General features: G+C 44.4%; 2 protein-coding genes across 5 annotated transcripts in view; one reads left to right on the forward strand and one right to left on the reverse strand.

Annotated features, from left to right (window-relative positions):
• LOC135394869 (uncharacterized) overlaps nucleotides 1-7,114 on the reverse strand; it is a 287,749-nt gene extending 280,635 nt beyond the window's left edge. For all 4 annotated transcript variants that reach the window (XR_010422975.1, XM_064625904.1, XM_064625903.1 and 1 more), the window contains exon 1: nucleotides 6,876-7,114. Coding sequence is in view for 3 of the 4 variants with exons in the window: in XM_064625904.1 (XP_064481974.1) it covers nucleotides 6,876-7,042 (167 nt within the window). In the remaining variant the exon portion in view is untranslated. The remainder of the gene's footprint in view (nucleotides 1-6,875) is intronic.
• Nucleotides 1-24,536, forward strand: part of LOC135394868 (cholecystokinin receptor type A-like) — a 186,132-nt gene that overhangs the window by 43,885 nt on the left and 117,711 nt on the right. The window contains exon 2 of the mRNA XM_064625902.1: nucleotides 21,220-21,843. Within this exon, the coding sequence (XP_064481972.1) occupies nucleotides 21,288-21,843 (556 nt within the window). The 5' untranslated portion in view covers nucleotides 21,220-21,287. The remainder of the gene's footprint in view (nucleotides 1-21,219; nucleotides 21,844-24,536) is intronic.

The following is a 24,536-nucleotide window of genomic DNA, read 5'->3' on the forward strand; positions in this document are numbered from 1 at the left end:
ATACGCGGAACACTTCTGCGAAGTTGCTTCCAAGAAACTCACCGGGGAGCAAAAGGAAAACGAGAAAGGAAAAAAAGAAGAAGGATCAGTGTACGCCTCGCCCTTGTTGAATGTATGAAAACCTTACGTGTTTTTTTTTTTTCTTTTAACGTTGCACAACAGGCAAATGAATTGTGTTTCTTTAGCACGTTTCCAATACCAAACTGCAAGGTTCAAGGTTGCACGCAACGAACTCATCGCACTGAAGCCAAGCAAAAATGAGAAATAAAAAATTAAGCCAATTATAATTTGTTTGTTTGTTGTTATTTTTTGTGTCTTCCCAAAGCTACTATTCATTAAGAATTCGTTCCTCAAGGGCAAACGGTTCATCATTCGTATTATCATGAGGTCCTCAGCAGGAAAATGCGCACACAAGGAAGGAAGCTCACGGTCGTAAATTAAATTATTTCACAAAAATTTCAAATCCCTTGATTGCGAGCTTCGCTTCGTTAGAAGGCGAAGGTCACAGAGGTCACCATGCCGTAAACTCCAAATGAAGGCCACTGCCGATATCAAATACAATAATAGTGTTGGGCAGAAAACCGAGACAGGTGTAGCCAATGGAGGTATAGGGCTTTTTATTAGCAGCCGGAAAGGATGGATGCCGAGACCAGAATGAATTGGGCGCGGTCTCGCGCGATGGTCAGAGCGATGGGGATGATTGCGATCGGTGGTCTTCCTCACAATAATAATAATTCGTAGCTTTACGTCACGACACAACTGCGATCATGCGCGACGCCACCGTGGTCAATCTGTGAACTAATCTTATCCACTTGTTGTTGTATTTTCTACTGCGCGGAAAACGTAGTGCGCGTGTGATGTCTAAATTGAACGCATTTCATTTCCAGTTCGAGGCTGGAACTGTTTAGATTTTGAATACAATACCTCACCTTACAATATAATATACAATAAGACTCACATTCATCTAGTCAATTTCCGCGAGTGAAGTAAAATCATACGTGGTACCCTGGATCGTAATTTTGTGAGGAAGGCGCCACGTCAAAATGACGTAATGCTAGAGCGCAAAGGGGAGCTAAAAAGCGAAAGAGTGCAGTGCATATTCCATCCGTACGCAAGTGCCTTTTGGATTTGAGCGCTAGTAATTACTAGGAGCTTTCACTGCCTAAATTTTGAAATAATATAACCCAGAGAAACCTTGGTGGTTGGTTGGTAGTTCTACGCGCTCTTTTTCTGTTATGGCGTGCGCAGGACCATCAACGCTTTCCCTTACGTACGCAAAGGCGATATCGTACGATGTACTGAAACTCTCTAGCAACTTGTACTATGCCGCCCAAGTTGCTGGCGTCCTCGGCAGGGATCGAACCAACGACCTTGGGTCAGTGGGCGGACACGCTACAAACTGAGCCACTGAGGCCGCCCAGATAAAAAACTTGTCGACATTACGTAACAAGCGATGAACGCATGGCATCCCCCATGAACCCGCCACGAGCTCCAGCGAAGGCACCGTTTATTTTACGTTTCTTAAATCGCAACTGTATATTTTTAATCTCAGCCACAAAGCGATTTTCATGCGTCGTCGCGCGCTCCAAACGTGAGGTGGCGTGACGTTCCTCGGAGAACGACAACTTTGGAAATGATGGTAACGCTCGATATGCGAGATAACGCTCGATAATGTGTAATGCTACTTCAGTAACTCTACATTGATTCAACTTCTTTTTTGATGCTCGTGTATAGAAATTCCAGGGAACGAAAAAAAAAAGACAAGGGAAAAGAGTTTGTTCTAATTGTTTTTTTTAATTTATTTTATTAATGTCCTCCAATATGCTCTGAAATAGCCCAGCTGCAATAAAAGATAGTCTATAACGGGGCACATTTGATGTGACGGCACCAAATTGCTATCAACCTTCAAGCGAACTTCATGTGCTGTAGCTCGAACTAGTAACGGGCATAATAAAAATAAGATACTCGTTTTACTCTACCAACAGCTGGCTGTCAAAAAGCCGCAAAGACAGCAGCTTCCAGGCAGCTGACCACGCCCTATGCACCCATATGCATTTAGCATGTAACAAATAATAAGAATAAAAAGTACCCGTTATGCTGTAACTTGCAGTGGAACCAGCGCTGCGAAACAGCCCCATGAGTCAAACTTTCCACACTACCACTTCCGAAATCATCCTCGCTTCCTGCTTTCTTTTTATGTCTTCTTTACCAATCGACATCGCGCGCAGGCAAGGAACTGCGCTCTCTTTTCAGACACGAAACCTACCAAGGCCGCAACGACGCGAGCGGATAACGTCGTGTGCCGAGACACGTAATTTCACTGTTCGCTAGGCACGCGTCTTGCCATTTCCCGAAGAGGAACGGAACGGGTGGAATAGTAGAGATGTGATAGATTGTGCTTTCGCACCGCAAGTGTTGAACACGAGGAAGTCTCACGATCTACTTTCCTGTACGCGACCTTCGATGCAATCGCCGATGCACTCCTCCATCATTCTGTATTTGCGCAAGCATCTCTTGATTGGAATAGTAGTTGGGTTTCTAATAGACGGCCAACGCTATTTGGGTGCGTGGAAGTGAATCCTCCGTGCACCCGAAACGTTAGCTCCCGCTGCTGGGCTCCTGTGCGTGTTTTATTCCGTTCCTTGGTACAAATGTTTCTGTTCTGAATTAGCATTCAAAGCACGGACTGCACATATAGGTAACAACACTTCTGTTATAGCGATGTGTTTTGCATAAAACCGAGGAGAAACAGCGAGGCTGCTACTTAGCAAAGGGGGGCGCTGAAGTGCCAGAATTTCTCCACGCGGAATTAAAGGTGTCGGTGCTTTGACAGCAATATAAAAGGAACGGAAATGATCGGTTGCGAAGTTCGTGAACGAAACCGCAATGTTGACGCTTTCCTTCTCTCTCTCTCCTGTCCAAGAGATGCACTCCCATTGGTCTCCTCAAACGATATCCCCGCGATGATTGGGCACATCGTTTGTTACCAGCGGCATGCCGAGTGTGCTAAGGTGGCCTAAGGTGGAGGGTTCGAACCCTACCGCCGGCTGTGCTGTCTGATGTTTTCCCTCGGTTTTCCGAAGACCTTCCAGACGAATGTCGGCACAGTTCCCCCTGAAGTCGGCCCAGGACCCATACTAATCCCCCTGTTCCCCACTCCTTCCTGCAGTCCTCTCTCCGCCTGTCCACATCTGCACGCCGCTCATATAGCCACAGCCGCTTCGCGGCGCTAACACCCAATCAAAAAAAAAAAGAAAAACATCGCTTGTTGTCAAGGTAATGGCATCATTCATCCTTTAAGGAAAATGATTTCAAGCGTGGCGCCACCTGACAACGGCTTCGCCAGCTTCTCTACGCACCGTTGCTCCCTCTTTTTTTTCCTTTTATTCTACCGCCGCTGCGAGACATACTCAAATTAGAGAACACAGGCAATGCGCTTTAACGCGCATCTGTATATAAGGGACACATTTATCGCGAAGCTCCGACTTTCGCTAAATGTGTTTTGTCCTATGGGAGTCGGCTCGACTTTCGGGGCTTTACGTTGCGAGCCAACTGAAATCGTGAGCGACGCCGCAGCGGTAGCTCTGTGGAGCCACTAGAGGTGTTTCGTTACAAAGAAGAGGATGAAATAGCATACATGCAGGAGAGCTGGTGGAGGAACTCCACAAAATGACAAAGGGGATATTGAAAGAGCGGCATTTGCCTTACGAGGTTTGAGGAAAACACAGGGCAAACACCCAGAAAGCACAGCCGGTGCTGGGTTCAAGTCCCCCTGAGTTTTCTTCAGAGACCGTAAAGCAAATGGCCGTACATTTCCTAGAAAACCGGCTCTGGGATGCATGATCCTCGTCGAGCAACATGCCACTTGCGCACGAGCTACATCCTCACGGAACATTCTAGTGGAAGAAAAAGTGCTTACAGGATAAGTTCTGCCCCGTGTTATGTTGAGCATTCACACGGTGCTGGAGTATCGGGAGTGGCGTACTGCGCATTTAGCAGACGACACTTAGCAGACGACACCGTCAGCGTCTTTCCTGTCGTCTGCTACGGAATATCTTGCTACTGTGTCGGCCTCACATAGGTGGGCAACGTCACGACTGACGGCCCTGGGGGAATGTGCGTCCCGGGCCGGCTTCTGAAGGAACTGTGCCGACATATGTCTGAAAGCGTCTGAGGAAAACCCAGGAAGAACCCCAGACAGCACCAGCCGGCACCGGGATTCGAACCCGGGTACCTCCCAGTCTCGACCAAGCCAAAATGTCAATGAGAACTGTGACTAGTCTTCGTTCAATAACAGGACGCTCGAGAGCGCTGCGACAGGTCCCGCGTCGTTTTTTTCTTTCCTTTCTTTTTTTTTTTTTTGCAAATCCAAAAGTTAGGGTTTGGAGCCGACAAAAAAAAAAAAAAGAAAACAACAACAACAATCCGTTAGAGGTACACAGTTGCAACCAACGGGTTTCGTGTCGTTGTATCGCCCACTACAAATTTCTCATCGTCATTTTAGTTCCAACCCCAACTAACTAATCTAACTAAATAACTGACTAATTAATTGCACTTAACTAATTAATCAGTAAGTAAAAAATAAATTTAAAGTAAAAAAGTAATAAAAAAAATTAATAAGTAAAAAAAATGATTTCAGTATCACGAAAAAGTAAAGTAACACGAAAGAGTAGCTACTTTTTCGTGTGCGATGATTTCTTTTTTTTTTTACTTTGGCTCATTCTTCGTGAAACACTGTGTGTGTGTATTGCATTGAACAAGAGCTTCTGTCATTAAATTGACACTCATACTCACTTGCCCGTTACAAGACGTCTTTCTTTTTGCGCGTTTTGTTTGAAGGGCACGCGCCGTTTATCCTCCACCGTAAGGAACAAGCCGGAAAAAGAGGAGGCCCTACGCGGTTCTAAGAAACGGGACGTCCTCTCTGAATTTTCAATGCTACATCACTTCCACTTGGCTCAGTTGGAAGGCAACGATATATGTATTGCGAACCTGACACGCCTCACGAGTACACACCATCACTGCGGCACGTCGACACTCTTGACGTAACTCTCCGCTCGATTACCGGGAAAAGACCAGCATAAAGGATAAATGACGAGCCGATTACCTAAGGAGGGAGAGCTCTTCGCTCAATGGGTATCGATAATTGTACGCGCGATAAAGGAAATTGTCATAATCTATGCAATTATCAACACTCAATACCCCCACCCTTGTCACTTATATCATGTGTCTCACGCCCATGGCTGTACTCTATCCAAGTAACTCAGTATTTATTTCGCATTTCGGAACTGGATGCAATTAAGTAAGAATTTGTTGCGAACTTCGACACAGCATGTTGAATATTCATACTTTGATGTCGTCGTGGTGTCGCCGACCGAAATCGATTAATGTTAAGGAGACCGGCAACTATGAAAGTTATACACTTTCATAGTTGCATTGCACTTTCATTCATAGTGCATATGCACTTTCATAGTTAGTTTCATAAGTTCATATTAATGACGACTTTCTTCGCATTATCTACGTCATATTCAACGTCATTATCTATGTCATTACCTCTTTGTACCTCTATGATCTCAGTTGTCTCGCGACGTAAACACCCAATTATTATTAATTATTATTATTATTATCTTTGTCTGAGTGCCCAAATTGCTCATCTTATGCAGATCTGAGCTACTGAGACGCGTGTAAGATGGGTTTCAATAACGCTGAGTACACTTTGTGCAGTGTGCTATGTTTGGCCACCACGTTTGCCTTAGCGGCCACTTATAACACGCTGGCCCGTAGGAAACGGGGGCAGCAAGGGAAAATCGTTGTCCCGAACGTTCCGCCCTGAATGCAAATGGGAACGCCTGGTGCCGTATTGGTTATGCAGGTCATACAGAATGTCACCGCAGCTTCTTTAGATTCCTCCCATCGACCGATATCCGCGGAAAGTGGCATAATCGGTTAGTTGTTGGCCACATTACACGGAATTCCTGATGTGCATCAGTTTCGCTTATATCTTCCGAACGCAGTTACGCTTCGACGCAGCTGGAACTCTTACGTGCCTCAAGTAAAAGGTGAACACTTTTGGGAGAAGGCTAAGGCTGTGATCCATGCTAAAATGATTTCAGGCCTAATATTTTTTATTGATATTACGTGATATGAAGTACACTGTAAGGAGGACTGAGAGGGCAAGCCCTGTTAAACAGTCCAGACACGTACGCAAAGTGAATACAAACACCTACAAAATGATTGGTTATTCCAGTGAGTATATATGCCGTTCCAAGTTAAAAGTCATGCGTGTTACCTGAACTCGAGTCAAAACTTCACATAACGTCCTACAGTTAGCAATACAAAACGTCCTAGGAAATTAATACGTGTTAATAAATACAAATACAAATATTTTGGCAACTGCTTGTAATGTAACCTCGTCCGAATGGAAAGCAGATAAAATGCTTGGGCTGCTTTAGGCCTGAAAGCACACGCCAAAGTTCCCGTCAGACAGACATGTAAATTGCAGAGCGCGAAAAAAGAAAGAAAAAGAAAGAAAAAAAAAAGACCACGACAGATACTACAACATTTCTGTGGCGCTCACTGACTTTTCGTAAACTGCCCCCCCCCCCCCCCCCGCACTTTTTTTTTTTTTTTTTTTCAGCGCTCTTGTTCCAAATTTTCTCTTCTCACGCCATGCGTGATACTGCGTCATTCCCATGCCGTAATTCGGGACCAATACCGCGTCCCATTTCTGTACTCTAAACGTGGTTTCATACTTTGTCATGAAACGTTGAACGACGAAAAGAAACATCCAGGTCTGAATATCAATGTCAATTGTTGCGACAACAGAGCCGGACACGTCGCTTATGGACACTATCATGCACCGTGCTACAACGTACCGTTTTCCTTTTACGTGTTCTCTCTCGGATTTATCTTGCTGTGGTACGTACAACATCTCTTTTTCTGCTTCCACGTCCACAGAGTGACGAGAAACACGTCCCCTGTCTTCGGTTTGGCGAATACTGTTCCGGCACACACACAGCGAAACGTAGTTTCCAGATAACATCGAACGCACTACTAACTACGCTGCGTTCGCTTCGGTACTGAGGCTACGAAAATTGAGCGTACTGTTAACGGATGAAACCGCAAGTTGTAAACTTGGAACCAATCATATCTCTTGCAGAGCGTAGCAGACGACACTAGTTCATTCTCAAAATTTGACTAGTCCGCCTGATAACCGTATCAATTGTATCTGAACGTGCTTTCCTTTTTCTTTTTTGTAGTGCAAGGCATTCTACTTTCTCGTTACGTAGAGATAAAAAAGAAGAAAAGAAAGAAGAACAAAACCAAATATTTATAACCTTTCCCCTCAAAGGTACTGTCATGCCGTGAAATCGTCGAGAGTGCTCGTAGGAGAGGATATCGTGCATACCCGCATTAATCTCTTTTGAACTAAACGGAAACAAAAAGCGAAAAGAAATTTAAAAAAACGAGTGTCCTCGAGTGGATTGTTCGAGGGCAAGGGAGCGTGAAATGTAGATACGAGGAAGGGATTCGAAGCAGAGATTTCGAAACGTTTAGTTTCCGAAAGGGGCTTTGCTTCGGGGTATTCTTTCACGTCACATTGCTTTTCAAGACTGGTACAGGTTTTGAATGAATTCGGGAGTAATGTTTAAATGAGGGCTGTGGAAAGAAATGGGAAAGGGCGCCCACGCGAAACGAATCTTGAGCTCTCTGTTCACCGCAGGTACTTTTTTTTTTTTAATAACTAGACTGTGAGCAGAGAGTATCAGACTTGGATAGTAATTAAGGTAGAGTAATCTCTAACTGTAACGAGGCACTTTTTTTTCTTCAGTAACGAGTTACTGAAGTTAGTTACTCATGCCAATCTTTTGTCTTGTCGTTCTTTGAGAGATTATATCGCGAAGTCTCGCTGGCAATAGGCTTCAAAGTTCAGGAAGAAAAACGCTGCCTTTGCTAGGCAATTTTTCGAGCTTAATTAAGCAACTTAGCTTAGTTAATGCGTACCATCAATGCAAACGGCCTCAATCTGTGACAAGGGACTGGACGTGCGTATGACAAGTAGCGTTATAATTTCCTGACGTAAAACCTATTTTTAGGAATTGAGTCATACACATCCTCTCGTGGAACACCTTGCACGTGCCTGAGCTGTGTCGCTGTACGTCACGAGTCACGTGGCGGGGACCACGTTACGTCACGACCGTCCCTCGTTCTCCCATACACCCTTTTCACGAGTGGATGATTTTTTGAAAGGTGTGTGGAACACACACGGGGCCCCGCGCGCGCTCTGTGGGTCACCTGAACTGGCTCGTAGTACTTTCGGAGGAGCTCATTTTATACGCCGCATCGAAAAAATAAAAGTAAAATTGGATGTCACCTGAGTGCTCCTTATTAAGCTCCAACCGCAAGTGACCGCTTTACTCTAGCTTACTGCCTGTAGCAAGAACTAGTTACACACGTACAGAGACAGAGAGACGGACGGACGGACGGACGGACGGACGGACGGACAAAATGTAACCGTTCCTCGTCTGACTGTTCGGTGTTTCGATTTTTTGTCCTTTTGAGTTTTCGAACTTTGGGTAGGCTTCCGTCTCATTTACTATTTTCATAGCTATAACCGTAACTCAGATATACTGCCCTTTCGTCCGAGCAACAGGTAGCCGGATCGGTATGCAACCGGTAAATACGGAACGGAACGGTATAAATAACGACAGTATGTTGACAGACAGTTTGTATGTTGGGCATTTTGCGTTGTTACGCTGGAAGTGAAAGTCAAAGTGTAACTAGCTAATCACGTCAATAAAATATCCTGAACAGAAAGAAGAAGTTTCGTTTTGAACACCTGCAAACTATGATAAAGAGCGTGTTAGAGTTTATCACGCGTTACATTGATTTTATCGTTACTGCGCCATCGCAAAATTCATTACTATCCCTTGCGATGGAAGGTCGAACAGCTTTCCAAGACCGCCTTGAGCAGCAGGAGCCTGACGCTAGCTCACAAAGAAATCCATATAGACACGTTTGATCCTTCTAAATATCAGGCAAACCCGTTTTTCGTGCTATATGGCTTCGAGGTGTAATGAACCGCCTTTCCGCAGTCTTTTACTCATCCGGCAGGACCCACTGATTTGCGCCGCAATCGGGTTTCCTGGAATGGACATCAGCGTCTGACCTCCTAACGTTATCAATGGAAGAGCCCCGCCGCAAGGTCTCATTCAGCAGACGAGCTCATTTCCAGTTCTCTTCCACGCGCGGAAAAAGAAGGAGGGAAAGTAAGCTCCTAACCTAAACAAGAATGGAAAAAGAAGACGAACAAGAAAAAAAGAAGAAGAAGAAAGAAACAACACAGATGAAACACACGTTCAGGTAACTCATGAAAGACCCTGTTATAAGGATGAAGACACGGCGGTCAATCAGGGGATGTGCTCGGCGTCAGCAGGAACGCGCTCAGCCGCTAATAAGTATCGATGAAAGATGGGAACTTTGCGGGGCTTCGTAACCGGAAAGGAAATGGACCGGAGGCCATACCGGGGGGACCAGCGTCGCGATGTTGCCCTGCCGTCAGCAGACATTTTCGGTCCGATTTGCTCCGTGGACAAGATGATATGAGGCGGAGGAGTTTCGGAAGAGAAAAGGGGAAAGTCTTCGATGTAGAAACGTTAGCAGGAATGGCTTTGCGTAGTTGCTACATATACGGAGTGTTTCCTGGCGACGAACAACAACAACATATATATTAGTGAGTTTTAGTATACCGTTGACAAGGTTATCGTGCCTATCGGAACCAATCGCAGTGGTGCGTGACTCAGAATCTTACCCACTAATTGGTTCCGGTTGATACGGTTCGACGCAAGCCACGTTATCAACGGTCTGCTAAAACTCTCTATTGTGATGATGAAGTGGGGAGGTTTTCCACTCTAGGAGTGGAACGCTACCCTGGCGACGACACTCCCCATTCATCATCTTAAAAATAAAGCTGTTGTTGTTGCACGGTCTGTTTCGCACGTACCAGGACCGGTAAAGGATTTTCACGAACAATTTATCTGTGCTTGTATCACAAGACCTTGATCACAAGCACAGATAAATTGTTCGTGAAAATCCTTTACCGGTCCTTGTACGGTCCTTGTAGGGTCCTGCACTCAACGCAGGGAAACATCCCACATCATCATCATCCATTCATCTATGTTGTTGTTGTTGTCGTATCACAATTTTGTTCGTCTTCTCTTCCAGCGGTGGATATATTTTCAGCAGGATTATGGCAGCGCAGGGATGACACCCAGGAGTGATTACCGGACATTGTTGTCGATATTAGCTCTCAAGGATTAGCACTGTGTATGTAATAAGGTGCTTAAAGATGTTAACGGTGCGTTTAAAGACGTGCTTAGGTGTGGATGACTTGTGTCATGAAAATAAATAGGTTCAGCGTTCACAGGCATCAAATCTAAGAACCGCAGGACCCATGTTCGTGCCCCACTCCACGCAACGAAAACCTTTTTCACTATTACGAAACGAAGCTGGTCGCGGTGGAGCGCAAAAGGACGCTCTTTCACTCCCTTATCCACCAATGAATTAAACCAATGAATTACACCGATGAATTACGTCGTTTTGCTCTTCGCCGCGACCAGCCGCGACAAAAATATGTAAACCGAAACCAATTAATTACTGCAACAAATGACCCGTGGATTTTTTTATTTTTTATTTTACTTTTATTTATGGCTAACCTTTCCCCTTTTTATCTTTCTTTTTCCTTTTTTTTTCTGCAAATAAATTCTCCCCTCCGCCTCCGCGGATTTTTCTCTAAAAGGTGTCCATCGAAGGTGATGTGATGTGATGTGATAGAAAAAGAACAAAATGAAGGTCCCCAAAGGGGTAGTACCCATTTTAATGCCGACGGCGCCCTGATTTAGAAGTTATGTTTTTTCACGAGAGTCATCTGAATTTTTATTTAAATAATGAGCGCCTCTCACTCATTCACACGGTGCGCAGTCGGTAGGTGGTATCGGACAGATACTTGTAAAAAAGAAAGTTCCTCTATTGGTGCACCCGTTCTCGAATCATTTAGCCCGGGGGATTTAACTGAAACACCCTGTACAAGATAGCGTGGTGATTCTGCACACTCCGCGAAACTCTCTTTTGGTCTTGCGCGTTCGCGCAGAACCACCAGCGCTATCCCTCAGGTTCGCATAGGCGATAGCATACGATGCGCTAAAACTCTGCCGTTGGTCATCGTGCGTTAAATTTTTAGTAGACGCAGCGTACTTCAATCCCCATCAGTCTAGAGACAATTCTTCAGAAACGTTCAGCAGATGCAGTGTCAAAAACATGCCTTGGCTGTGAAAAAATGGCTAGGAAGCAAGCGAGCTGGTGAAGATGATGCATAATGTAAAAAACCCCGAGTCTAGGGAACACGAAGGGACAGACACAAACACGACTTCGAGTTTGTGTCTGTCCCTTCGTGTTCCCTAGTCTCGGGGTTTTTTACATTATGCCTTGGTTGTTTTACAAAGCACGCTGTATCTCGCAAGGAATGGCTATTATTTATCGAGTAGCTGTCGAGTTTGCTAGGAAAAGGCATTGTTTTATCACTTGCACGCACGCATGATGTTCGTAAGGGGGAATTAAAACTTTTAAAAATTGTTCTGCACTGCTTTGTCCTTTCCAGTTTTAGTCATCTCCTCCAACGGTGCATTATGCGTCGGTGCAGCACAATGAAGACAGTACACGCTTCACCAAGCGGCGAGCAAATATGGCACGCACTCCACAGGAACAACCGAGGCATGATAAATTTTAATTTACCTCGCTCCCCCGTGAAAGAAGATTAAGCCGTCACTGGGAACTGGGCGCGCCGTGGGTGCACGGCGTAAAACTTGAGGTTATTATTGTGTTTTTCTTCTTCTGGTAAACGGGAATTACGACTTTTCGAAAAATTTCTATCATAACAATGCAGTAGGACCAACAACGGCGTAGAGAACTGCACGGAGTGTTGCTCAGTAACGCCTTTTGATGTGTCAACACGAAGCAAGCGCAGCTGCATAAGTTACTTAGAAGACGTAATGAAGTTGAGTTGCAGTGGGCAGCAAGTAATTTAGTGACAGGAAAAGTTACAGAAATGTAATAGGCGATTACAGATATTGCCCTTGTGCTCCGCACGGGGGCCCTCCGTCGCCCAAGTCACGCGCATCGCGCAATGCGTCGTGGGAAATAGTTTACATTCGTGCTCGTCTGCCTGCTGCTCGAAGGTGCGGGAGGTGATGGAGAGAGAAAACCGAAACCGTTTGCGCTCTTCTTCTTCCCTCTGACTCATGAAAACTAAATCCCAAGGTGCAGCGGGGCTTTCGCAACACAGGCGCTCTCTGGTGGGCCATCCATGCAATTTCTGAAATCGTCCATTGAGTTACTGTAGTACTAGTTACCGAGATGTAGCGGAGTTACAATCACTCACCAAATGTAATTCAGTTCCTCTCGAGTTACATCAGGCGGTGCCCGTTTGGAGCAACCAGATATTACATCGTCTCCCACAACATATTTAGAAACAATGTTGTCCACCCCAGAAGTTCATGATTTACACAACTAGACTACACATATAATATTTATATAAACAACAAAACGTATGTGTACAAAACAAAATACCACAACAGACGAAACAAAGCACATCTAGCATCGATGTTAAATTAGTCGCTGTATGGCATTGGATTTATAAAAAAAATTATAAATACAAAGAGAGGGAACATCTAATCGATTGGGTGTGATGAGTGTCCACACGAACAGTTCCAACCCTGTTTGAGTACGTCATGTTTTAAATGTATTCTAAAACATGTGCAACACTAGTAAACGTCAGAAAAATTAAAAACGTGATCGCACTAGCAAAGAAACAGACCATACTGCAGACAGAAATTCACAACAGAATCGTGATACACATACGAAAGCAGAAGGTCACTGTCCCTTGAGTAAAAGCTACAGGCAAAATGTAATTACCTTACAGTTAACAGCGATCCATTTGAGAAAGTACTTAGGTATTGTAGTAAATTACTCTGAAATCAATTAATCACAATAACTTAATTACTTCTAATTAATTACTTCACAGCGCAAGGTATCAAGCGAACATGTCTTTGACAATGAACAACGAAATTTCGTTGTTCATTGTCAAAGACAAGCCTTAATACAACAGTCATATTTATGTCACACAATATATGAGCAGTTGATGAACAACCAGTTAACATACACTTCTAGAAGGATAACACATGGAAAAGAGACGTCCCTAACTCCCCACTTTGACTTATCACTAGACTTTACACTAGACTTGTGGGATAATGGCAGTGTGGACGGCGGCGGCGTCAGGCTGGTTTTTCCTCCGCTGGCATAGGAGTCAGCCGTACGACCAAACAGAAGTCAACGATGCCGCGTGAGTCGAACCGAACCACTTGGTGATAAGTAAATCAGCAAACCAATGTGCTGTCAAGTTTTATTACGTCGAGAGACAATAATGGATCAGGGCCTTGGAAATCCATAGGAAGGTTCATGGCCCGTAGCCCATATTCTGCCGCCTACATGGAGTAGGCGCCCATGGAACTGGTTGCACCGTCTTCGTATTAGGGACTGTGTAATAAAGGCTGAACTTATTTTTAGCAATTTTTTTGCTGTTTATTGGAATAAAAAGTTCTAGTCGATTCGCAGTTTGACTACATCAAGCCACGGGACAAGAACCCCAGGACTTGTAAATCTGTGGACTCTCTGATCATCAAGTTGTAAAGAAATCAAGAGCAAAACTGAATTAAAGTTTCCTACGTAACCCACATAAGACACTCACGCAAAGTATATCGGCCCAGGACGTCGGCGCGCGCGGCAGCCGCGCGGCCGGCACTTTATATGATCTGAGTGACGGACTCCCTGGTGTCCCCGAAGTGCGTTCTGTCGATTGGGACACTTTACAGATTTGCACGCAGCGCACGAGAGTCACTGAAATACCGGTAGCCGACCCAGAGTTGCCCACATATATTTGCAACAATGTCTGCAATTGACTCGTAACTCAATGTTGAAAGGGTCATTTTTCATATCGATCCAGTCCTATGTGTTGCCGAAAAGGAGAGTGTAGAATTACGAAAGAAAGAGTATATGCACGCACAGAAAGATAAACCAAGGGAGAAACAGGTGGAAGAAAGATGTGATTACGAAAGTGAGGAAAATGATTTTGGACTTCCACGACCGTAAATCTTTGGCGAGGCACCGGGAGAGGTTCAAAACTAAAAGAAGCTATAGAACGTAATAGAAGCTAAGAAAAAGGAGAGGAGAAAGGAGGTATTGGGAAGACGTACGAGACATGCCGAACGTGGAGAACATGGAGCCAATAATAGCTAGGGGAAAACTGTAGACAAGTTGCGATGCAACAATACAGAAGATTGATGGTAACCTATAACCTATAACCTGTGAGATTAACTACTGTTTTGCCCCTTACTTGTCTGTTTTCCTTTTGATACACTATATTGCCCGTACAACATGACAGATCGGGCTTTAGCTTCATACGGGCTCTTCTGATTTTCAGCACTGCTACTTTCGGGTTAGTAAATGAAGGAAGAACGTATTGGTCTTGATGGGGCCATTCTTAATATAACAACAACAACAACAGATAAATTAATGATGATGAATGGGAAAATTCGCTACATGAGCTGCGCCCCACTACCTCAAGGCACAAGGGGCATGATAGAGAGAGAGAGAGAAATACATGATGACGATGATATGCGAATGAGCTGTTCTTGTACATGTACGTTTTTAAGTATTTGCCCTAATAACCTTGTGTAACATTCGTGAACAATATAACTGATGGTGTTTAGTGAAAATAATTATCTTGTAGAATTAAGGGTAGTACAAAGATAATCATCAAAGCATGGACTTTCCAGTCATGGGTTTTCTAGAACTGACAGAGACGTACGTTATATTCGCAAAAAAAGAAAGAAAGAAAAAATGTGTTTGTAGTTACATGAACCTCCCAGTAGGATGATGTTACATTACACCTGCGTAAAATGTACCGCTGCTGACCGAGTAAATATAGTTCAATTCGAAGCAAATAGCATTGCACTAATATTCGGCGATATTCGGCGATAGAAACCGGAGAGGAAGAACGCTTTCAGATACCTTCACTGGACTGATTTTTTTCGTATTGCGTCGGTCCCATCAATGTAAAGTTTTAGTGCTCTAATTCTTCTACAGATACCGCACGACAAAACAATTACAAAAACATACAAGAATAAGAAATAAATAATAAATAATAAAAAGAAGAAGAAGAAAAGAACGCTGATGTGCACGTTATCCAATCTCGAAACGCCCTGTGTCCATGTTGCTCCCACCGTTGTTACACAGACGATACGGGGAGTAATTGCAGCGTCTACTTCCCTAGTCTGCAATTACTCCCCATTTTAGTCCCCTAACCCAACATTTAGTCCCGACATTTACTTCCCAGGACTGTAAATTGAAACTAAACTTCGCGAATGGTCTCCTGAATGCAACAGTCTACGTAAAATGTGCCCTCGGTCAATTTGAACGACATAAGGCTGTATAACTCAGACAACGTAGACATTTTCCAGCCACACAGAGTAAGAAACGGTTAGCGCATCTTTCTTCGCAAATTGTGCCCTAGTGTGGCGCAAGATTTTATATCACGCGATATATCACGGTTGACGGTTTGCTTCAAAGTACTTTCATGCATGCGCACCAGTTATGTACCTGGGACATTTACAACAGCTCGTGAAATGCGGTCTTCAATCTGTGACATTCATTTACTCCCGTGCATTTACTCCCGAAAGGGACTATTTTTTGTGGCAATGCAATTACTCCCCAAAAGGAGTAAAAGTACTCCTTTTTTTCTTAGAGTGTAGTACTGCGTTTTTCGTCATGCATGCTAACAATGATGTTTAATGTTAGTCGGGTTCCGCGAAGTGAACCATCAGTCTATCGCATAATAATGGGCAGTCGCCCACCCCGCGTAAGTAAAGGACAGCGTTGGTGGTTTTTCGCTCGAGCTAAACATAGGAGGGGGGGGGGGGGGTATCCCGTAAAAACATGTCTAAAAATCCAAGGTTATAAATCTCGGGGATAAAAATCCAAATATAAAAAATCCCGCGATTAAAATCCTATGGTTATAAAGTCCAAAATCACGGGGCTCAGAATCCAAGAAATCTGATTGGCTCTTCTACGTCCGCATTCTTAGCTTCTGCTCGCGACCGGCAATATAGAACCCCATACAGTAACTGGTGCAAGTGATGTGGAGTTGTGGGCCTCACATTAGTGAGGCCAAAATCTCCATTTTACCCCATACCCAATTGCTCTGAGTTGCGCTATGTACTAGGTTTTATTTTATTTCGTTACCTAACTATACGTTAGGTCATAATCATCATATTCGTCTTGCACGTTTCGAAAGAATGAAATTTATTATATAGCTTCGACGTCCTAATTCGTCGCGCGGAGCCCACGCCATGTTCAGTTCAGTGTCTGAACGGTCCGAGTATCAAGGCAGCAACGAGCATATACGAAACATACGAGCTCGTTGCGTTTTAAGGGCGATAAAACCCAATAGCCCAATTGTTAACCCTTTTCGCTCTTCTCTGCTCGGTGATTGTTCACGCTATCCTTCACCTACGCAAAGGCGTTAGCGTATGATGCAGTAAAACTCACTATTATTACGAATCGAATCGTTAAGCAGCCTTGTATTCCGGCGCATTTTATTATTTATATTCCGGCAGTGCGCGCAGCGCCTATTTCCGTAACCGCGAATAGAGCATGCAAAAGGCGCCGTCGTGTACGCCTTTATGAATGGGATGGTAAATGTCGTCTGACGAGACTTGCATCGCAAATCGTACAGCTTACTGGTGTCAACTCGCGTAGTATATGTATATGGGCGCACGCGAGGTACTCCTACTACTGTAGCGGTGGGAACGCGAACGGTCGCTTATCTCGATCGCATGTAGGGAAAGAGAACGACACGGAGTGGAGCCACTTTTCAGAAACTGGCGTCTTCTGCGTCTGGTACCAGAGCTGTCAGGGGAGCTGAACCCGAACCGAAAACCGAAAAAAAAAAACGTTATTTTCTGACGAACTCGAACCAAACCAGAACAATTTTTTCGCTTGTCCTGAACCGAACCGGAACTGAACCGAAAAATAATTCATACGGTTACCGGTTCGGGAATCGGTTCAGAGGTGAAATCATTGTACTACTGACCGACCTTTTTCTGACTCACTTGAAACGGTTATCTCACACCTCTCTCAACCGGGGAGTGGAAGCTCACTTTCATGTAGCAAAATTACTGCCCGTGAACCGGTTAAACCGGGACCGAAAAACTAACGGTTTCAATCCCTGTAAAGGTCCCGACCGCTGACCGATTTTTTTGTCTGTGTATGTGCGGGGGGATTGTCCCTGAGTCGAACCTGAACCGAACCGATATACCTGAATCGGTTCATGCTGATAATTTCGGTTCAGCGTAGCTCTTCCCGATCCGAACCAATATGCCTGAACCCGAACCCGAACCGGACCGAAAAAAATACCGGTTCCGATCCCTGTCTGGTACTGCTTTTCGGCTCAGAACGTCTAGTTATTTTACCTGCCGCTACGTTGCGCTGATTGAGACCCCATAGCAGAGCCAATAAACTCGACCTATAAAGCGTTCTGCTTCATAGGAACTCTACACTATCTCTTAAGAAAATGAGTGTACTTTAACTCCTCGCCACATGTATCACTCCCTTTTGGAGAGTGCAATTACTCTCAAAAAGGAGTCTCCTCATTCGCTTCAGACCCTTTCATTCCCTACTGGAGAGTAATATTACTCTCCAGAAGGGAGTTAAGGGGCCTCCCCACTCTCTGAAAGCAGTGAGGAGACTCCTTTTTGAGAATACTTGTACTCTTCAGAAGCGACTGATATATGTGGCAAGGAGTTAAAGTACACCCTTTTTTTAAAGAGTGTACGCATAGGTGAAGCCACATTAGTGTAGGTTATACATGGGTACAACGGAAGTGTGTCGTATTAACTGGCTGCCGTCTCCTCGCACCTCTCACTAATCCTTTCCAGTGGATTGGTTTTACATTGTATGATAAAATGTTCTGTTCACGTGACACACGAAAGGAAATGTCCGTCTTGCGACCCTTCATCAAATTCCTGGAAACTACCGGCCTGATCGACTCTAAAACCCCGTCAGCGTCGTCAGCATCATCCTCATCACCATCCTCTCATTTTCCTCAAATAGCAACGGGGTAGCATTCTGCTCAATCAGCGGAAGTCATGCTTATATCATCGTCATCATGTATTTCTCTCTCGCTCTCTCTCTGTTCACATGGTAGTACCGAAGATAAAGTGTACGAGAAAATTATTCTGCCTGACATTGAAGCTGTCGTGGTGATGGGATAAAGATGAAAAAAAAAAAAAAAAAAAACGAAGTGCTGCTGACGGCCTTGTAACGGAAAGTCTTTCGGCGACTCTTGACTGTATGATGGAATAAAAATTACACATACTTCAAATACGGCGACCTTTCTCACAATGATGACAGTTTTCGGAAGATTTATAACATCGAGCCATCCCGCCACACGAACTGTCGTATGTAATCGATGGTCAGCAATCCGAGGGCCTTCAATACGCTTAACTCATCCTTATAGGGACGATAAAATACGTTGCCAGAGCGGGTAAACTTTTATAGGTCGTTACTTCGTACATAACAAGATGTTCTCTCAACATATATCTTCGTTATACTGGGCTCTCTATATGTGGTCTGAGGGGTAACCAAAAAAACTTGGTCGTCACCTAAATTATCTCTACTGGGGAAAAAAAAAAGGCGCCATACTTGGTAAAAACCCATTTTCGACGAAGCAGTGTCAAAAACGTCCGCCGTTACAGGAGAGATTTATGCACTACGATTACGGCTCCTCCGCAGCGAGATATATCTGGGCCTCCATACCCCACCCATGGTCCTTATATAGGTTGGCCACCAATTATCGCGTCATTTATGGCCACTTCGTCCTCGGAAATGCCTCTTATGATGGGCGTTAGACGGAGAGACGGTCTCGTCTTGTGCGATGTGACTCTGTTTGCCTATAAATATTTATTGAACAAAAATACAAAAAGTACATCGTCTACCATTTTATGGCGCCTTGGGTTACCCTCGCTGATCACGCATGTATTAACGTGACATCAATAGGAAATGACGCTCAACAACAACAACAAATAAGGACAACACAACAATAAATGATGACGATGAGATGGGGTGTTTCACCGGGGTGAAACACCCCAACAACAAATAACAAACAACAAATAAATTAATGATAATGAATGGGGAAATTCGCCACATAAGGTGCGGCCCACTACCCCGAGGCACAATGGGCAGGATGAGATGTGTCCTGATGATGAGGTGGTGAACGATGCTAAATAAGGGTCGATAGTCAGTGGATTGTATGAATTTGTGTAGTTTTCCTCTCTTTTCTCAATAACGCGTCTTGGAGTAGCCAGTCCCGAGTAGCTCGAGACTAACATCTCCATTTTTTTTCTTTTAAAAATCAATCAGTCAGTGGAGTCAGTGAAAAAAAGGAAACACATCTGTATACGTAATTACGAGTCTTTTTTTTCCTGTTAGCAATTCGAGTTTCTGAATACGATTCCACACAACAGAATAAGGATCGACTTTCCAGTCAAATGTCGGCACAGTTCCCCCTGAAGTCGGCCCAGGACGCATACTAACTCCTCTGTCCTCCCACTCCTTCCTGTTGTCCTCTCTTCATCTGTCCACATCGGAACAGGCGCTCATAGTCACAGTTGCTTCGCGATGCTAACATGGAATAAACAAAAAGAACAAAGATCGATCTTTTTTTTCTCCTCTCCTTATTGTTGAAAACGTTGTAATGTAGATGATGTAGATGATAACGTAGATGATGTAACGTTGCAACGTTGAAAACTGATGTAATGTAACTGATGATGATGGTCTGAAAATATTAACTGTCCCGGATGTTCGTCGTCGCAATTTTTTTCTCTCTCTCTCACACTTCTTTTTCTTTTTACTAAAAAAAGGGGGAAAGAAAGGCTGTGTCGTTCACAGACTGCGCCTTATGACTTATACGCTCAATATATTATGAATAGTTAAAGAAATATCCGCCCTAGAAATATCCTTAGGAGGCATTAAGTTTGAGCGCTCCAGGTAAGCATGGGTGGTCACGGAATGGCAAGGTTCTTATCATAAGAGCATTATCCTTCATTGCTATTGCTGTCATTATTACAAACGTACGAATACTGGCGGAAAACAGCCCACACGATGCCCTGCGCGCGGTCTACAATGTACGGGTGCTTTAGCGTTGTACAGCTGCTAGAGGGGTCAACTGTATTGCGTTACATCGTATTCCTATAGCCGTGTTTAACCTAAGAACAACACGTTTAAGCCCCGCCCTGCACCTGTTCCTATTGACTGCAGTAGCGAGCCGCGTCACTCTACGTCGCGACAAGTAGAACGCCTGCACCAAAACTATAAGAGCCTTACATCAGTGGTGCCCCTGGTGGCTCTCGAGTACAATTTCTCCAGTGAAGTAACCCTGCTAGGGTTGAAAGAATACTACGGCTGCGTTCCAATACCTCGTGCCCGCGAAGTCGCCTGACTAGGCAGCTGAGTAGACCCCTTTGCTTGTCACTATTGGAACAGGCTTGCCTAGCCGAGGCGCCTGTGGCGCCATCTCGTTGTTCACGCAAGAAATGCGTACTGCGCAAGCGCAGCAGGACTGTAATGCGCTAAGTTTGCAGGACATCGTGCATAAACTGTCAACTTCACAACTAAACATGTGTTGCAACTCTCTACGCGGTTTTAAAAAACACACCACTATGTGCAACTTTACATTTAAAGCCAGCAGAAACAGCGGGCACACTGGTACCGTCAACGCGCGTCTCCATCCCGGCTGTCAGATGGTCAGGCGTACAACTAGACTGCATCGATGCGCACTAGGCGGTAGCCGACTGAATAGCGGACTTGGCGAGATTTGGAACGAGACTTAACATGGCAGCACTTCCGGTTAGACCGCTAGGCAGTCGACTAGCCGGGGTATTGGAACGCAGCCTACATTTCGTTGCTTTGCCTGAACACGGGTATGCGATCTGATTTGTGTGTTTGTTGCACCTGCCAGCACCCTTCTAAGTGTTACACTCTGTTATTATTTGCACAGATAAATGTCATACTTGCGCATAGTGTACATTTTTGCCTTTTTGATCTTTGCAGCCTGTGAAGATCTCGATGCGAAGCGACGTCCATCCTCTAGGCCTGCCTCATGCGCTCAAAACTCAACAATGAACGACAACCCGCCAAGGCCTGCTTCAGATGCGCACTACCACGACCAGCCCACATCACCAAAGCTACTACACCAATATGCGCTTCGTAATCTCATACCGATAATACCGCACCGCAACAACTTCACTATGGTGGTCCCCGACCTGTTCGGCAACTTTCCTACACCTAGTCTGGAAGTGACGTCAGAGGACGCCATTACTACCAACGTCACTCTCAGTCTCGTGACGTCATGGGTGACTTCAGTCGCGAACGAATCGAACGTGACCTACGATAACTTAACGGACACGACGGCCATTGCGACGCCGGAGGACTTTGTGTTGAGGGTCACCCTCTACGCGATTATATTCTTCTTCGCCGTCGTGGGAAATGCACTGGTGATGGTGACTTTGGTGCAGAACAAGCGCATGCGCACTGTGACCAACGTGTTTCTGATCAACCTGGCAGTGAGTGACTTGTTGCTTGGCGTGTTTTGTATGCCTTTTACGCTCATCGGGAGCTTACTTAGGAACTTTGTATTCGGAGAGATTATGTGCAAGTGCATTCCATACCTCCAAGGTGAGTTGCACATTTGCTTTCTGCGAACTTACGATCAATGATGTGCTGATTGATTGATTGGGTGTGCTCACTGTGCTCAGCTCGTGTGTGCCTGTTACAGTGTATATAGCTAAACTCGACGTACTAGATGTTGCCTGGGGTTTAGAGTGGGATTTAGTGCATCGTGCGCTATCGCCTTTGCTTTAGGATAGCGTTGGTGATTCTGCGTGCGCGCAAAATACTGTGTTTTTTTCGCGTGTTGTATATTGTCATTCGAGTATCGAAAGTTCCCTTTTGCCATCGGTTTAATTTGTGTTGTGTACGTAAATTTCCCATAACAAAGACAAAGAGAGATTCGCGCAGGACCACCACGCTATTCCTTAGGTACACAAGGGCGATAGCGAAACTCACTAATAGTACCGTGTAGAAAACGCTCAAAAGTTATAATACCGTAGCGTATACGACCCAAGAGTAAGCCAGGCTGACTACGTGTCAGCCGATTACATTATCTTCACTTGACGAACTGCATTAAAACGAGATTAAACTAGGTTAGGCTAGAGAGAAAAAAAGAGTTCCGAATAACCTTAACTAACGTAACTTACGAAGGTGAAACAAAACCAATAGTTTCATAACTAGATCCGCTCTATAGGTATACCGTTTATAACGTTCCAGAGAATCTGCAACTTCTTGAAGAATGTCGGAACTTCCTCAGCTTCTCAACCGTACCTTTTCATAACTCTTTGCCGCGCAAAAGCCTCCTTCATGTAAACCGCAGTGACGTCACAAACTATCACCTCTCACCGAGCCGTAGCTACACTGTAGCTATAGCCTCTTCTAGTCTCCTTCCCGCCTATATCGAATTTTCAAAATTATTCATGCCAAAAATAACGAGGCGACCCTCCACGGCACAATTTGCAACTTTCTTCTGGATCCCTTTCATAGGTCGCAGGAGGCGACGCAATAAATCGAGTTAAATTGTGTCGGAAGATATATAGTGCTGTGTTCTTTTTGACAGTTACATCATTGAAGCACACAGCTGATTCCATACTTTATATGCAGCACGTGCCTCGCTATGGAAGGACGGAGAAAATGCGCTCCGCCAAAGGAGTTCTAAGGGAAAAGATTTATGGAACTCCGAACAGTACCCATATTTTTAGTCTTGAATTGGCAGAGTCAAGAGGAATATTTCTTATTTTCATAAATCGTGACGGCAATGCCGCAGATATGTAGATGCATGAAAAAAGGATGAGGATGTGAACTTTAAAAGAAAAAGAAAAAGAAAGGAGGACACAGTCAGAACACTTTCTCAAAACGCACGTGTCAGAAAAGTTCGTATTGTATTCCAACGTTATACCAGTAATGTGTATGTGGTTTATGTTTCGAACAGTGTTGTTCATTGTTAAGAATACTGCGGAAAGGAAACAGTAGTATCGTTTTACTTGATTTGTATTCTGATGCTATACTCTTCCTTCAGGATGACATGGGGGCCGGCAGTTCTCAACGACGTAGTAGACAATAATGTACGAAATGTAATGTAGAAATGTAGAATGTAGAACGTAGAATGTAATGTAAGAATGTACCCTACCGGAAATTATCTCACACGTTAAAGAACATCATGTAAAGCACACCATGAAAATTAGGGATGTCAGACACGGCGGAGTCCCCAGTACGGAACTCTAAAGATATGCAGGACGCGAACGTAGAAATATAGTGTAACAGATATGCAAGCGTTCTATACAGATCATATCTCTCGCGACCGGAGGGAAAGGACGTAAAGGTACAACAAAGGAGTAGCTACACATTGTCTGCATATTGACGCTATAGTAAATCAGCGGCAGACGATCATATATTAAAGCCCACGTATACGCTTATACCGTGAATTCCCGCGGAAGTTACATAGAACATAAAGCGCTTCGTTTTGACAATCTCGATTTTTTATTCCCCATTTTACGATATTAGCACACCCACTCAGATTTCTCATTTCGCTTTCGAAAATGATCCCTCTTTTAAACGATCCAAGCAAACTCTGCTTCTTTTTCCCAGAACATAAAATACATTTTGCGTATCCAATGATTTCGTGTTTCTTTTTTTTGTCAGACTGCCTGATTAACTTTCCACGTCTGAAACTACCTATATTTAGACTCTTGCGCACTCTGTGATACCTCACTGATGACTACCTGCACAGCGACTAGTGAAGGAACTGTCTTAGTCTATATTTCTGCATAGTTATCTGGGCTTTTTCTTATTGATTTTCTTTTTCCTTTTGGGGAACATTAAGCCTCTAGTATGGCTAACCTTTCCCTTTCGTTTTTTTCTTTCAAGACATTAAATACATCCCCCCTCCCCGTCCCTCTCGCATCCCGACAACAGCGATTTCTTGATATTGAAAAAGTCTCCTAAGCCGACGCATTAGCTTTCAATTACAAATATGACGCCCCGGCACAGTTTGTCATCTCTCTTGCTAACACTCCTGCTTCTCTTTTCATGTGCTCCCATGAAAAATGACCCTCACCCCGCAATAATTCATGTCCCTCTTCTTTAATCCTTTCGCGAGTGTTTCGTGGGGACCCTGCTCATTAAAGATGATCTTTTTTAATTCCCGTTACTCAAAACGGCGCGATCATATATTTCGGTTGCTCTGAAAAGCCACAGCGATGATGACACGTTCTTCAAAGAGGTTTTTGTCTTTCATATCGGTGTGAACCGTAATAACG

This window comes from Ornithodoros turicata, chromosome 5 (assembly GCF_037126465.1).
Source record: "Ornithodoros turicata isolate Travis chromosome 5, ASM3712646v1, whole genome shotgun sequence".
NCBI lineage: Eukaryota > Metazoa > Arthropoda > Arachnida > Ixodida > Argasidae > Ornithodoros > Ornithodoros turicata.